The 12,359-nt window shown below is 61.9% G+C and overlaps 2 protein-coding genes across 4 annotated transcripts; one reads left to right on the top strand and one right to left on the bottom strand.

Annotated features, from left to right (window-relative positions):
* The first annotated feature begins 1,104 nt into the window (after positions 1–1,104).
* Positions 1,105–4,985, top strand: FBXW5 (F-box and WD repeat domain containing 5). 2 transcript variants are annotated; one of them, XM_026712343.2, is made up of 8 exons: positions 1,105–1,401; positions 1,494–1,651; positions 1,858–2,032; positions 2,414–2,562; positions 2,659–3,103; positions 3,353–3,500; positions 3,718–3,930; positions 4,095–4,985. In XM_026712343.2, exons 1-8 carry the CDS (start codon positions 1,230–1,232, stop codon positions 4,339–4,341), a joined length of 1,707 nt encoding a protein of 568 aa, XP_026568128.1. In that variant the 5' UTR covers positions 1,105–1,229; the 3' UTR covers positions 4,342–4,985. The 2 variants fall into 2 exon arrangements, with proteins under 2 accessions (XP_026568128.1, XP_087770630.1); XM_087914504.1 differs by having other exon boundaries at positions 1,114–1,401; positions 2,710–3,103.
* A 209-nt stretch (positions 4,986–5,194) lies between these two features.
* Positions 5,195–12,318, bottom strand: TRAF2 (TNF receptor associated factor 2). Of its 2 annotated transcripts, none has more exons than XM_026712345.2 (11): positions 12,210–12,318; positions 11,002–11,222; positions 10,174–10,252; positions 9,606–9,704; positions 8,164–8,325; positions 7,815–7,889; positions 7,398–7,472; positions 6,841–7,200; positions 6,459–6,636; positions 6,190–6,338; positions 5,195–6,011 (listed from the first exon to the last, which is right to left on the bottom strand). In XM_026712345.2, the coding sequence occupies exons 2-11, from the start codon at positions 11,187–11,189 to the stop codon at positions 5,793–5,795; spliced, it is 1,584 nt and encodes a 527-aa protein (XP_026568130.1). In that variant the 5' UTR covers positions 11,190–11,222; positions 12,210–12,318; the 3' UTR covers positions 5,195–5,792. The 2 variants fall into 2 exon arrangements, with proteins under 2 accessions (XP_026568130.1, XP_026568131.1); XM_026712346.2 differs by lacking the exon at positions 12,210–12,318 and adding an exon at positions 11,701–12,057.
* Between the last annotated feature and the right edge of the window lie 41 nt (positions 12,319–12,359).

Here is a 12,359-nt window from a genome sequence, read left to right as displayed (position 1 = left end):
CAAACGTCGGAATCGCAACCACGAAAGGAAATAAACATTTTAAACGATTTTGTGGTTGCGATTCCGACGTTGACCACACGAGGGCACTCTTTTCTGTCCCTTAGCGTTAGTGCTGAAATCATCTTTTTAACTCGGGTTAAGGCTCTTGGAAGCAGGTTTCCCTCTGCTCCGCCTGTGGTGCAGCCCCCGGGCCTCCCGTTTCCCTATTGATATCATTCATAAGGCTTTTAAGAATGAGTTGGCGCAGAAAGAACGTTCTTTCTGCGCCAACTCAGGAAGCTCAACCTGCCCAAAAAGGAGCTGCTGATCCAGTTCTACAGAGGAATGATGGAGTCTGTCATCTGCACCTCTATCACTGTCTCCTTATCACCCATCCCCTCCCACTTGTGACTATATGATTGTAACTTTGTCACTTGTATCCTGACGATTTATATTGACTGTTTCCTGGTATGATTTGATTGCTTATTGTACCCTATGACTATTATTAAGTGCTGTCCCTGATGATCCTTGACTCTTGACGAATGTTTCTTTTATGTACACTGAGAGCATTTGCACCAAGACAAATTCCTTGTGTGTCCAATCACACTTGGCCAATAAAGAATTCTATTCTATTCTATTCTATTCTATTCTATTCTATTTTCTATTCTATTCTTATTCTATTCTTATTGTACCCTACGACTATTATTAAGTGCTGTATCTGATGATTCTTGACGAATGTATGTTTTCTTTTATGTACACTGAGAGCATTTGCACCAAGACAAATTCCTTGGGTGTCCAACCACACTTGGCCAATAAAAGAATTCTATTCTTAATAAGAGGAATTCCAGGTGGGGCCACTGCAACGCTGCTTGCCAGCTTTCCGAGTGGCATCTGGGCTGGCCTGGCCCAAGTGGCCCCTTGGTTGGTTCTCGGGGAGGGGGGGGTCCTTCAACAGCGGTATGTCCTCCCAGATGCTGCCACCCGCCTGCAGCCCCCAGTCCGCTCTCACGCCCAACGAGCTTAACCAACTTTAACCAAGTGTGGACTTCAACTCCCAGAATTCCTCGAGCGTGGCGGGGGGAAGGGGAGGGGAAGGGGGGAAAGCGTGGAGCGGGATCTCGTCCCTCTTCGGCTTCCGTTGGCCGGAAGTGCCGCGGCGCTCTTTCCGGAAGGGCGTGCGCGGCCGGGAAGGGGCCGCTCTCGGCGGGAGCCTCCGTGGTCCGGGGCGGCCCGCCGGGCAGGATGCGGCCATGCTCCCCGACAGCCTCCTGGTCGAGATCTTCCGGCACTTGCCGCCCGCGGGCGTCCTGGCGGCGGGCCGGGTGTGCCGGCAGTGGCGGCGGGTGGCCCGGGACGAGGTCCTGTGGAAGGGGCTCTTCTACCGGCACTACGGCGTCGCCCGCCACGTCCCGCGGCACCCAGGTCGGCGGCGGGGACGGAGCCCGGGGAGGGATGGGGGGAGCTGCCGAAGGGCCCCGCGCAGCCTCGGGAGCCGCTCTCCGTTTCCGCCGCAGCTGCCGCCTCCTGGTACGGCGAGTTCCAGCGCCTGGGCGAGGCCGTCCCGCGCGTGGAGGTGCAGAGCCTGCGGGAACACGGGGAGCCGGTCCTCCACCTTAGCTTCGCCCACAGCGGCCTCCTCTTCGCTTCCTGCTCCAAGGACTGCACCGTCAAGGTGGGGAGGGGGTCCCGGGGGTTGGGGAGGGGATTAAGCCCCCCGCTTTGAGCCCCAGGTTGGCCAAACCCGGTTGGGAAAGGAGCTGCTGCTGCCCGTTCTGGTGGGCTGGCGCTAAAAAAACCGGGGTGGGGGGTCTTTGGAGCTGCCCCACCCCTCCCACCGACGGCCTTCCTCTTCCTCTTCCTCCTCCTCCCTGGCTGAAGATCTGGGACAACGACCTCCCGGTCTCCCTGCTGCACAGCACCAGCATGAAGAAGTACAACTGGAGCTACACGCAGTTCTCCCAGTTCAACGCGGACGATTCTCTCCTCTTGGTCTCCGGGGTCTTCATGGGGCCCCGAAGCTCCTCCTCGGGGGAGATTGCCGTCATCGGCCTGGGTAAGGAGCGGGCGTGGGGGGGGGAGCGAGCCCCTAGACCAGGGCTCTCCAACTTCGGCCACTTGAAGCCTGGCGGACTTCAACTCAAGAGAATTCCCCAGCCAGCTTACAGTTTTACGGCTTACAACCCAGCAAAGCTGGCTGGGGAATTCTGGGAGTTGAAGTCCACCAGGCTTAAAGTGGCCAAGGTTGGAGACCCCCCACCTGCCCTAGAAGGACTCTCTCTCCTTGGAAGAACCGGCCAGCCTGGATGGGGCAGATATGGGGGACAGGGGATCCTGGGCAGTGGGAGGCAGAAGAGGAGGCTCCCCTCCCTCCAGATCCTCTTCCGCTAGCTCAGGACGATTCGCACCCATCACCACCAGCCTGTCCTCCTTTTAGAGAACTTCGAACTCCTGTCCCGAGTCCGCAACAAGCCCTGCGATGCGTTTGGCTGCTGGCTGAACGAGACCAACTTGATTTCCAGCAACCTGCACCGTATCGGGTATCTCACCTCCTGCTCCGTGTTATGGCTGAACAACGCCTTCCAGGTGAAGCGAGGCCGGGGTGACCTGGGGGTGGGGATGAGGGGGTGGGGGGAGCCCTGGCCCCCCTGCCGCCTGACTCGGCTTGCCCTCTGCTTGCAGGGCGTCGAGTCCGAGAACGTTAACGTGGTGAAACGGCTCTTCAAAATCCAGAACCTGAATGCCAGCACCATCCGGACCATCATGGTGGTGGATTGCAGCCGCTACAGCTCCGCTGGTGAGCTGGCCAGCCCCGGAGAGGAGGTGGGGGAGAGCCCTGCTCCTCCCCACAAGGAGACCCACAGCCAGGCGGAGGAGAGGAGGGGTTTTCCGGTGGCCGAAGGAGAGGCGGGGACCGAAGATGGGCTGGACCGCTTCCTGAGTGACATCATGGAGGGACGGGTCCGGCCAACGCTGACGGAGATGGAGATGGAGACGAAAGTAGCCCGGCTCCTGGCCAAGAACCGAACGAAGCCTCCGGAGCCTAACCTGCTCTCCCTGCAGGGCGGAAACAAGAAATACCTGGTCTTCACCACCGGCTGCCTCACCTACTCACCGCACCAGATTGGTAAGGGACCTGGGCGCCCTTTTTCCTTGCGGGGTGGAACAAATGGCCACTGAGGGGCCCTCTCCCCTTGGGGAATTGTCAACCAGAGCCATGGGACGAGCAATAGGAAAAAGCCCTGCTGGAATATCTGGCTGGCTCCCCTTGGAGGCCCCATGCCTGGCTAGGTTGCCCGGACGGAGGCGGTCGGTGCCACATCCTGTGAGACGCAGGAAGTGAGCTAGCAAGTTGCCCTCCGGGCTTCCCCTCTAGGAATTAAGCAGATCCTGCCCCACCAAATGACCACCGTGGGCCCCGTTCTGGGGGAAGAGAGGAATTCGGAGAGGTTTTTCGATTCGCTGGATCATGTCATTGACATTCACGGGCATATCGTTGGCATGGGCCTCTCCCCAGACCACAGGTAGGGAGTGCTGCCAGCGACATTTGAGAAGTTGGGCACGGGTCGGAGGCCAGGTGGCGCGATGCCTGTGCTCCGTGGGGAAAGTTTTTTGGAGGGGTAGGGACTGGAGAAGGGCTATCTGGGCGTCTGGCCAAGCAGGAGCCTCCTGTCGCCCAGCTCTCGCCCTCCACAAGGCCAGTGGGACTTGTAGGCTCTCCTCTCTCTCCCTGCCCTCCAGGTACTTGTACGTCAACAGCCGTGCTTGGCCCGAGGGCTGCGTCGTTTCCGACCCTTTGCAGCCCCCGCCCATCGCAGAGGAGATTGAGTTGCGTGTGCTGGACCTCAAGACCATGAAGGAGGCCAAGCGAGCCCTGCGGGCACACCGGGCCTACACCCCCAGCGAAGAGTTCAACTTCATTTTCCTGGATGTCAGCAGGGACTTTGTGGCCAGGTGAGGCAGTCTCCGCCCCGCCCAGCGGAGGCTCCTTTAGCTTCCGGATCCCGTGGTGCCTTTCGAGGCGTTTTGCAGTTGGGGTGCAGTGACCTTCCCAGAGCTTCGCTTCCAGCTTTGTTCTGTGGTCCCCCCCAACGTCGTCTCCTCCTTCTCCCGCGCAGTGGGGCCGAGGATCGCCACGGATACATCTGGGACCGCCACTACGACATCTGCTTGGCCAAACTGCAGCATGACGACGTGGTCAACTCGGTGGCTTTCAGCCCCGCGGAACAGGAGCTCCTCCTGACAGCCTGCGGGGACAGCACCATCAAAGTCTGGCGCTCCCCCCGCACCGCACGGCTCCTTCACGGCGAGAAGCCCTGGCTTCGTAGGCACCTCTTCTCCTGCGACACGGAGCAGGGGACGTGATCCGGGGCAGGGCTGGCTTCCTTGGGCCAGGGAGGGTCCATTCCCCTGCAAGCGACCCTGGCCCAGTCCGCTCACCTTCACGGATGCCCTGCTTGGGGGGGAGGCCCGGATGAATCGCCCTTCGAGGAACGGAGGCGCAGGTGCAGCGGCTCAATGGCCTTTTGGAGGAGGCTTGCGGGCTGGCATGGTGTTCTGTAGGGTGCCGCCACCCTCCGACGTGGCTCCCTGGGCTTTGAAGAGCCACGGATGGAGTCAGGAAACCTGCGCTGGCCCTGGTGAATTTCTGCTCGGCGGGGAGGTAAGAGGAACGGAGCTGGGCACTGCGCTGGATTCCCTTTCAGTGCCTCTGCTCTCGTTGACCCCAGGTGGCAAAGACCCTCCCTCAGAGGTTTTGGAGCTGCAGCCCGCCAGCTCCTGGGAAGGAGCACGGATCCCTCCCTGGCTTGGTGGGGAGTCGCCCTTGCAAAACATTTGCTTTGGAGGAGGGGGGAAAGGGAAGGTGTGGCGTTACTCCTTTTGCAAAGCTTGTTTGTGTGTGCACTTTTGAGGAGGGGTGGGGCTGCTTCCGCGCCCTACCCAGGGGCTCCAGTTGGCTACCCAGCGCAGCACGGCTTGTTGGTCTTAATAAACTTGGCTTGAGTTGTTGCTCTCGCGCTGAGAATCTTTGGCTTCCGCAAGGGCCTTTTGCGCCCACTCCCCCTGGCAAAGAGAGGCCCTCTTTTGTGGCAGGCGCCAGGCACAAGATGGGTAGGAGACCCTGGCCTCCAAGAAGGCCCAGGGAGGGAGGGTGGGTGGGTTGCTCTCTGGTGGGGCCAGCGCCCTCTCCCCAAAGATGAGCAAAACGGTGAGGGGCTCGCCTCTATAATGCTTTATTCGGCTTTCTCGCTTTTCCAGGGAAGAGCATTTCAGCAGGACGGCCCGAAAGCTCCTGGGAGATCTTCCTCCTACTCAGAGGAGCGCCCCTCCCCACCAAGTGGAGAAGGGGGGCGGGATGACAATTGTCCAGGGCTCCTCCATTGGGACCACTGTGCCCGTGGAACCCTTCCGCCCCTTCCTCAGCTTTCCTGGCAGCTACCCAGGCCTCTGTGCCCTGGGAACGGGTAGCGCGGATCGCTTGGCGGTAGACGCAGGCTGGTCAGGAGCAGCTCCCTTCCAGCGGCTCTGCCAGGCCGTCCCAAACAGTTGCTGGACCTGGAGCGCCCAGCCTCTCTAGCCTAGGCAGCGGCCACCCCAGTCCAAGGCAGCAGAGGAGCCCCAGGGCACGCTTGGGACTGGGAAAGGCCTCTCCTTCAGGGCCCAGCTGGGCTTCCAAGCCACCTCTCCGCGAGGGGCTGTCCAAGGCTGAAAGAAGGTCCGCCAGGCCCTTGTTGCCCAGGGGGCCGTCCAGATCTGCCTCCCCTCCTCCCCGCCCAGGGACAGCCCCGTGCTCCGAGACCCCAGTGGGCAAGGCGTTAAAGGCCCGTGAGGTCTACAATGGCTTTAATGAAGATGGTGTCTTCCTGCACGTAGGAATTCTTGGACTCCATCTTGGCGATGGGGCAGAAGAGCGGGCAGCCGCTGGCAATGTTCATGTCGCTGATGGGCCGCTGGAAGGAGGAGGAGGCCACGTCGGGCCGGAAGGCATCAATGATGTGCTCACGGTTATTCTGGTCCAGCAGCATCAGGGTAACCTACGGGGGTGGGTGAGACAGGAACCTAGTGGTAGCCATCCTCAACTCTGGATCCCCCATGTCCTTGCAAACAAACCCCAGAGGGCGCCAAGGGGTCGGAGGCAGGAAAGGCTGCTCCGGGACTCCAGAAGCCTCTTCCCCCCCCACTCCCCCTCGTGGCCCACAGGGTCCCCCCTACCTTCTGGTTGAAAGGCCATCGCAACAGGGAGTCGTTGGGTCCTTTCATCACCACGAAGAAGAGAGACAGGTGGGTGCCCCGCCCGGTGCCGTCCCCATTGAGGTAGATCCGCAGGCACATCTTGTAGCCGTACTTGTTGGTGTAGAAGGCTGGCCGAGCAGAGAGAGAGACAGCTGGGAGGAAGCCCTGCAGGACACCATCCCAGTCCCTTCTGGGCTGCAGCCCCTCCTCCCGGGCCCACCCCAAGACCAGAGCAGGGGTCTTCCCACCTGGGGAGAAAATGGCCGGAGAACGCCCCGCCACCGCCTCCTGCCGCTTCCGGGCAAAGTCCGAAATCTTCCAGATGAAGATGCCGTCGTAGGAGGCCGCCTCCATCTCCTGGATGGCGTGTTTCATCTCGTCCAAGGCCAGGTCCTTCAAGGCGATGCTCCTCTCCAGCTGCCGCACCTGGGCCAGGAAGGAAACACCCGGGGGGGCTCGCAATCGCTCCGGTGCCTCTGAGAGCATGCAAAGCCCTGCAGCTGAACCCAAGCCCTCTTCCAGGCCACGCAAAGCGGCCCCTTCTGCTCCCACCCCACCCCCCCCAGGCCGGGAAGAAGACCGCAAGCCCCGCTCCGAATAGCCCCCAGGGAGCCACCGACCCCATCCCACCTTAGTGCCGAGGGCCTCGATCTTCTCCTGGTCGAGCTGATGCTGCCGGCTGGCGGCTTCGGCCACGAGCGACACCTTCTCCACCTCCCGGTTCAGCACACAGACGATGTTCTCAAACGTGACGGTCTTCCTTTCCAGGACTTCGCATTTCCCCAGCAGCTCTAAGGAGCTGGGCAGCTCCGGCTCGGGGACCAGGGGCCTGCCCCCCGCCAGGACGCAGCCGGCCTCGGCTGAGAGCCGGTCCAGCAGGGGCTCCAGTTTGCTGGACGCGGAGCCCAAGCTCAGCACGAAGCTCAGCAGCATGTAGAGGTGCTCGCCCAGGTGGCTCCTCTCGTGCTCGGGGAGCTGCTCGTTCTCCATCTGGGGAGGAGGAGGGGCAGTCAGGGGCCACCAAGGCTTTTGGTCTCGGGGGCTTGGCTGATGGGGGGCCGCCAGGGGCCGGCCAGCACACAGCGACGGATGCTGCCCAGGCGGCTGAACGGGGCTGCTCCAGTGCCAGTCTTTCCTCCTCCCCACACTCTTCCCCTTCCCTGTTTTGAAGCCCAGAGCAGCCGTACCAAGTGGGTGCAGCCGACCGGCTGGAATCTGCAGGGGGCCTTGCATTTGCTGCAGGTCTTGACGTGCTCCAGGAACTGCGGAAAAGGGGAAGGGCAGCTTCAAAAGGAGCGGGAGGCCCATCCTCTCACCCACTGCCAAGGGGCATTTCTGCCCCATTGGCTGGGACAACAGGAGGCGAGGCGGGTGCCGTGGGCCCGTCTTGAACGCACCAGGTATGGCACCCCTTTTCCTCCAGAACCTGGCCCGGGGAAGCCTCCTCGCGTCCTCCGCTGGTGGAGGGGTGGTGGTGGTGTTTTGGGTAGCACGCCGCCCCGCCCTGTCATGGGGAGGCGGGTAGAAAGGTGGGTGGCCCCAGGGGTGCTTCTGGGGGAGTCTGCAGAAGAAACGGGGTGCTAAACCCAAGGAGCCCTGCTAACCTTCTCCCGGGGGATCTTCTTCTTTCCGCACCCCTCACAGGCCAGAGGAAGCTTGGGGCACATTGCCTCGTGGGCCTGGCAAAATAAAACAGCAGCAGGTTAGCCCACAATCTGCCCCGCCTCTCCTCTCGAGGACGCTGCCGGCCTTCCACTGCTAGGCTGCCCGGAAGGCAGAGCTCTCCGCTTCCTGGGAAGCAGGGCACACCTGAGCAGTCGAGACCAAGGCTGCACCTTTCGTGCTCTGAACTGGGACGCTTTTGAGGGCGGCTGCTGCAGTAATTCAGCTGGCTTTTCCTAGCGGGGGGGTCCTCGGCTTTGGGTTGGGAAGCGGGGCGGCTCTGGCCCGTACCTTGCTTTCGGAGAAGTGGAAAAGGGCGTGGCAGTATTTGCAGGTGAGACTCCTCTCGGGACACTCCTGCTCGGTGTGCCGCTCCTTCTCGCCCAGCCTGACCAGGCTGTGGCACGCAGGACAGGCCACCAGCATGGCCGGGCAGCTCCCCTCGTGGCAGCTCTGCAGCGAAAGGATGGGCATTTCAGCACTCGAAGGCTGTGCTGGGAGGGAGTCCCAAACGCCCCATTGCACTGACTCTCTGCACCCCAAATCAACACACTGGGAGGCTGGCCAGGGGCGAGGCCTGCCGTTGCTCTGCTTCAGGTAGGAACCCCGCAGATCTGGGGAAGACTGAAGCACGCAAGCTACTGTTGCAAAGAGGCAGGTGTCCCTCCGCGTATTCCGGCTGAGCCTTCCAAAGAGCAGGGCCCAAACGGAGGGGAGTTGGAGAGGGTGGTCTGCTTGGTTGGGGCGTTCCAGCTTCAGAACCCTCCTGGGAGCCAATTTGCACTCTTACTAGGCCTGGAAGCCGAACAGCAAAAGCTCCTCTCGGCGCTGAGCCAGAAAGCAGCACATCTGGAAGCAGAGCTGCAACTGGGGCACCTCTGTGGCTACCGGGACGCCTCGCTGGACTTTTCTCAAGGGTTGAAAAGTAGCAGGGAAGCACTTTCACTTTCCAGGGCCGAGCCTCTCTCTCACACACACACACCCCGCCCAAAGAGAAAGTAAAAGCAGCGCCAGGAGGCAGCCTGCTGGTGGTCTCAGGGGAGGAGGGGGAGGCGGGCTCCTCTTTGCTCGTGTCGGATGACAGGGAGGAGAAGCTGTCCCAGGACCCGAGACCAGGCGCAGAGCAGAGGCGCTGCCAGCAGGCCCCGTCCTCGGGGGCTGAGTAAGGAGCCAGTATTTTAGGGACTTTCCAACTCTGCAGGCTTCCGCCAGGGACTTTCCAGCCTGGAAGCTCTGACATTCAAAGCACGCAGCCCAGCTGCAGGCACAGCACAGACTGGCGCCTGGCTGAGGTTCAGCCTCTAGTTCCCCATGGGAAAGAGGAGAGGGGCTGGAGAAGACTTTGCCCGTCCCCAGAAGGTCGCGTGGTTCATGGGGGGGTCAATGCAAGGGGGCCTCTTCAGGGAGGGGAGGTGGGCTTCGATCTTTGGCCACAGAATTCACCCCAGGCCCTTCCATCTTCCCCTACAGAGAGAAGGTGGCACATGCTCCTTAGACCCAGGGCTGCTTGCTCTCCCTGCGGACTCAAACTGACCGCTGGGGGGGGAGGGGATGCCCCTGGACATGTGGTGGAGGGGGAAAAAAGCCCCTGCTTTAGGGGAGGACAAGCAGCGAACCCCAAAGTCGCATGGAAGGCACCCTCTGACTCCCCCAAACAGCACCAGCTTTCCCCTCGCGCTCCTGGCCCAGACGGAGGAAGGGTGACTCAAGGCTCCCTTTTCTGGGATCTTTACCTCATATTCTTTTATGGTGCCTTTCCACGAGCAACCCTGGTGGGGGCAGATGGCTGGAAGACTCTCCACTTCTCGCCGAGCTGCGTTGTCTGGGAAAGCCTCGAGGGGCCAGAAAGGGAAGGATTAAACAAGCACGGAGAGCCGACCGGTCAACTCCACACCGGCAGCTTGGCCAAGGGAGAACACGGGGTGGCTGCCGATTCTGGCACAATCCGCGGCCAAACCGGCAAGTCACCCTCCATGGGAAGGGTTGCTCGGAGAGAGCGAGGTGGAGGTATTTCCCCGGCCGACTGACCGGCTGGCTGGGCAGAAACCTTCCCTGATTGGGACGGAGAAAGCACCAGACCCTCTTCACGCCTGTCCCAGTTACTGGGAGGTTTGTGACCGCAGCCCCTTGGAATGCAAAGAATTTGCACCGAGGAGCTTCCGAGGGAAGCCTTCGGAAGAGAAACCGGGGAGGGGGAAACCCCCTTTGCCTTCACTTCAAGGCCCCTCCATCTGACCCAGCCGAGCCAGTCCGACCCTCTGGATGGCAGGACAAAACTCCGCTCGAGGGGGCTGTACTTACCACCCCCGTTTCCAAGATGGAGGCGCCCTCATCGTACAACCCCTCTTGAAGGCAGGCTGCACACTTCTGGGGCCCTGAGCTGGTGGGGAAGAGGAAGACCATGAGAACCACCCAGAGAGCCTCCCAAGTCAACTCCCAAGCCTTTCCCCCCCCCCGGCAAGACAAGCCACCAGTCCGTGTCTCTCTGAGCATATGCAGTTAGCTTTGTTGGGCTCCTACCGATTGCACGGCTGTTGGCCACCTACACAAGGGAGGATGGTTTCCCGGTCGGAGGTGTTTAGAGACTGGAAGCATCGCCCTTCCTTTTCAGTCAGGCCACCCTGACTGCTTCTGAGGTGTGCAGCTGATGCCCACCCTATTACAACTCTAGAAGCAACGGGAATAACACCCAGACTGGCAGGTGTCAGATTGCCTATCCTAGGTACATAATTAAGCAGCTACTCTCTTTGTTGCAAAGGGCGATTTACTTGCTTCCTTCCTTTCTGCAGAGGGACGGAGGTGGAGAGTTAACGCAAAAGGTGTAGCAGTTTGGGGGGCGCGGGGTGTGAGAATTTGGTTCGGAACTAAGTGGGCGAAACTGCACGTGGGGGTGATCCTAAGAGATCTTTCCCATCAAGAGCCAAAGCTGGAAGGGACTGCCGGCTTAGGCCATCGAGCCATGGGAGGGATCCGTTCCCCCCAAGCCCTTGGCAAGGCGTAAGGAGTTTGGGGAGAGGGTGATCTTTGCAGACCTGGCGGCGGGGGAGAGTGTTTGAAACCCCGCACGCTTTCTCCAATCTGCAAAGGATGCGTGAGTGGGAGGATCAAGCTAAAGCAAGCCAAGGACACCTTAGAATTTTCTTCAAGCAATAGGAGCAGTAGCGATGACCGCACTGGGCTTGAAACGGACGCCGCAAAATGTTCCGGCACTCTGAACACAGGTACTTGCCCACCAGTTCAGTGCCCAGAATCTCCTTGGGGAAGCCTGGCTGGTTCACGTCCAAAGAGCCAGGAGGGGTGGCGTTGGCCGATGCCATGTGAACCAGCCTGTTTGCGTGGCCTTCACAACCCTGGGGAGGAAGAAGAAGAAGAAGGAGGAGGCCACGGTTTCAGCTCCCTCTCCATAGCGGGAACACCGAATGACCCTCCACCCACCTGCTGCTGCCGCTGCCAACTGGGGCCCCAGCTGAAGCAGCTCAGCCGCTGGCAACCCTCGTCCACAAGGGCTGGTTGAGCAGGTCTCCCCAGGCCGGGCAGAGAGAGAGGGTCAAGCCTGGTCCAGCCTCACTGGCAGCTGGGCTAAGGAAGGGCATCAGGACCCCCACTCAAAAGAGCCTCCTCTCCTTGCCGGCCATTCATTGAACACCCCCCCAATCCTGCACCTTCCGGGCATCACCGCCTCCCCTCCTTTCTGGGGCTCCATCCGCCGCCTGGGCTGCACAAGAGCCGGACTCGCCTTCTCCGTCTCATGCCCGGGAAGGGAAGGGAAGGGCGGGAGCCCGGGAGAGCGAAGCTTCGGGGGAGAGCCGGCCAGCCTCTCCCACCTACCTCCAGCCGGAATCCGGCGCGCCTCCTGACCGGGGACCACCCGGCGCCTTTCACCGCCCCCGGAGGCGCCGCAGCCAGGGGGCCCGTCGGGGAAGCGTCCGGCTGGGCGGAGGGGCTCCCCGGCCTCTCGGTCCCCGCCGACGCCCCGGATCCGCAGCGGCCACCGCGACATCGCCCCGAACGAGGGCTCTTTTTCCCCCCCCGCCCCTTCGCGGCTCCTTCGGCCGGGGGAGGAGCTCCTGCCTCGGGCGTCACGGCTCTGGAAAGCCCCTGGAAGCCTCCGCGGGCGGGAGCCACGTGCCGCCCCGCGGGGCCCTCCGAGCCGGGCCCTGGGCGATGCGGCGGCGGCGGCGGCGGCGGCAGGGAGGCCAGGTGGGGAGGGGAAAGCCCGCCGGACCCTCCCCTCCCCTCCCCGTCGCGAGGGCCCGGGAACGCCCCCGCCGCCGACCCCCGCGGAGAGAGGCCCGCTCTACGACCGCGGTTGTCGCCTCCCCCCCTCCCCCACTCACCCGCAGCCGCGTCCGGCCACCCAAACGCCGACCGGAAGTTCCCGTAAGCTCCACCCAGCGCTTCCGCCCTTTGCCTTATCTCGGGCATCGCCGCTTCCGAAGCCCCGCCCTCCCCGGCCCCGCCCCTCCGTTGCTATTCGCGCGGGGGCG

Source organism: Pseudonaja textilis, chromosome 17 (assembly GCF_049901715.1).
Source record: "Pseudonaja textilis isolate UNSWEBS1 chromosome 17, rPseTex1.2, whole genome shotgun sequence".
NCBI classification, from domain to species: domain Eukaryota; kingdom Metazoa; phylum Chordata; class Lepidosauria; order Squamata; family Elapidae; genus Pseudonaja; species Pseudonaja textilis.
Note: the sequence above shows the minus strand (reverse complement) of the source record. Positions and strands in the feature narration are given on the sequence as shown.

Bases quoted from the DNA above. Each gene is read 5' to 3' on its own strand.
- FBXW5 (XM_026712343.2), top strand. From the start codon at position 1,230: ATGCTCCCCGACAGCCTCCTGGTCGAGATCTTCCGGCACTTGCCGCCC. The intron at 2,033-2,413 runs GTAAGGAGCGGG...TCCTCCTTTTAG, and splicing joins GATTGCCGTCATCGGCCTGG to AGAACTTCGAACTCCTGTCC. The intron at 3,104-3,352 runs GTAAGGGACCTG...CTTCCCCTCTAG, and splicing joins CTACTCACCGCACCAGATTG to GAATTAAGCAGATCCTGCCC.
- TRAF2 (XM_026712345.2), bottom strand. From the start codon at position 11,189: ATGGCATCGGCCAACGCCACCCCTCCTGGCTCTTTGGACGTGAACCAG. The intron at 7,473-7,814 runs GTTAGCAGGGCT...CCTTTTCCGCAG, and splicing joins AGAAGATCCCCCGGGAGAAG to TTCCTGGAGCACGTCAAGAC. The intron at 7,201-7,397 runs GTACGGCTGCTC...CCTCCTCCCCAG, and splicing joins CGGTCGGCTGCACCCACTTG to ATGGAGAACGAGCAGCTCCC.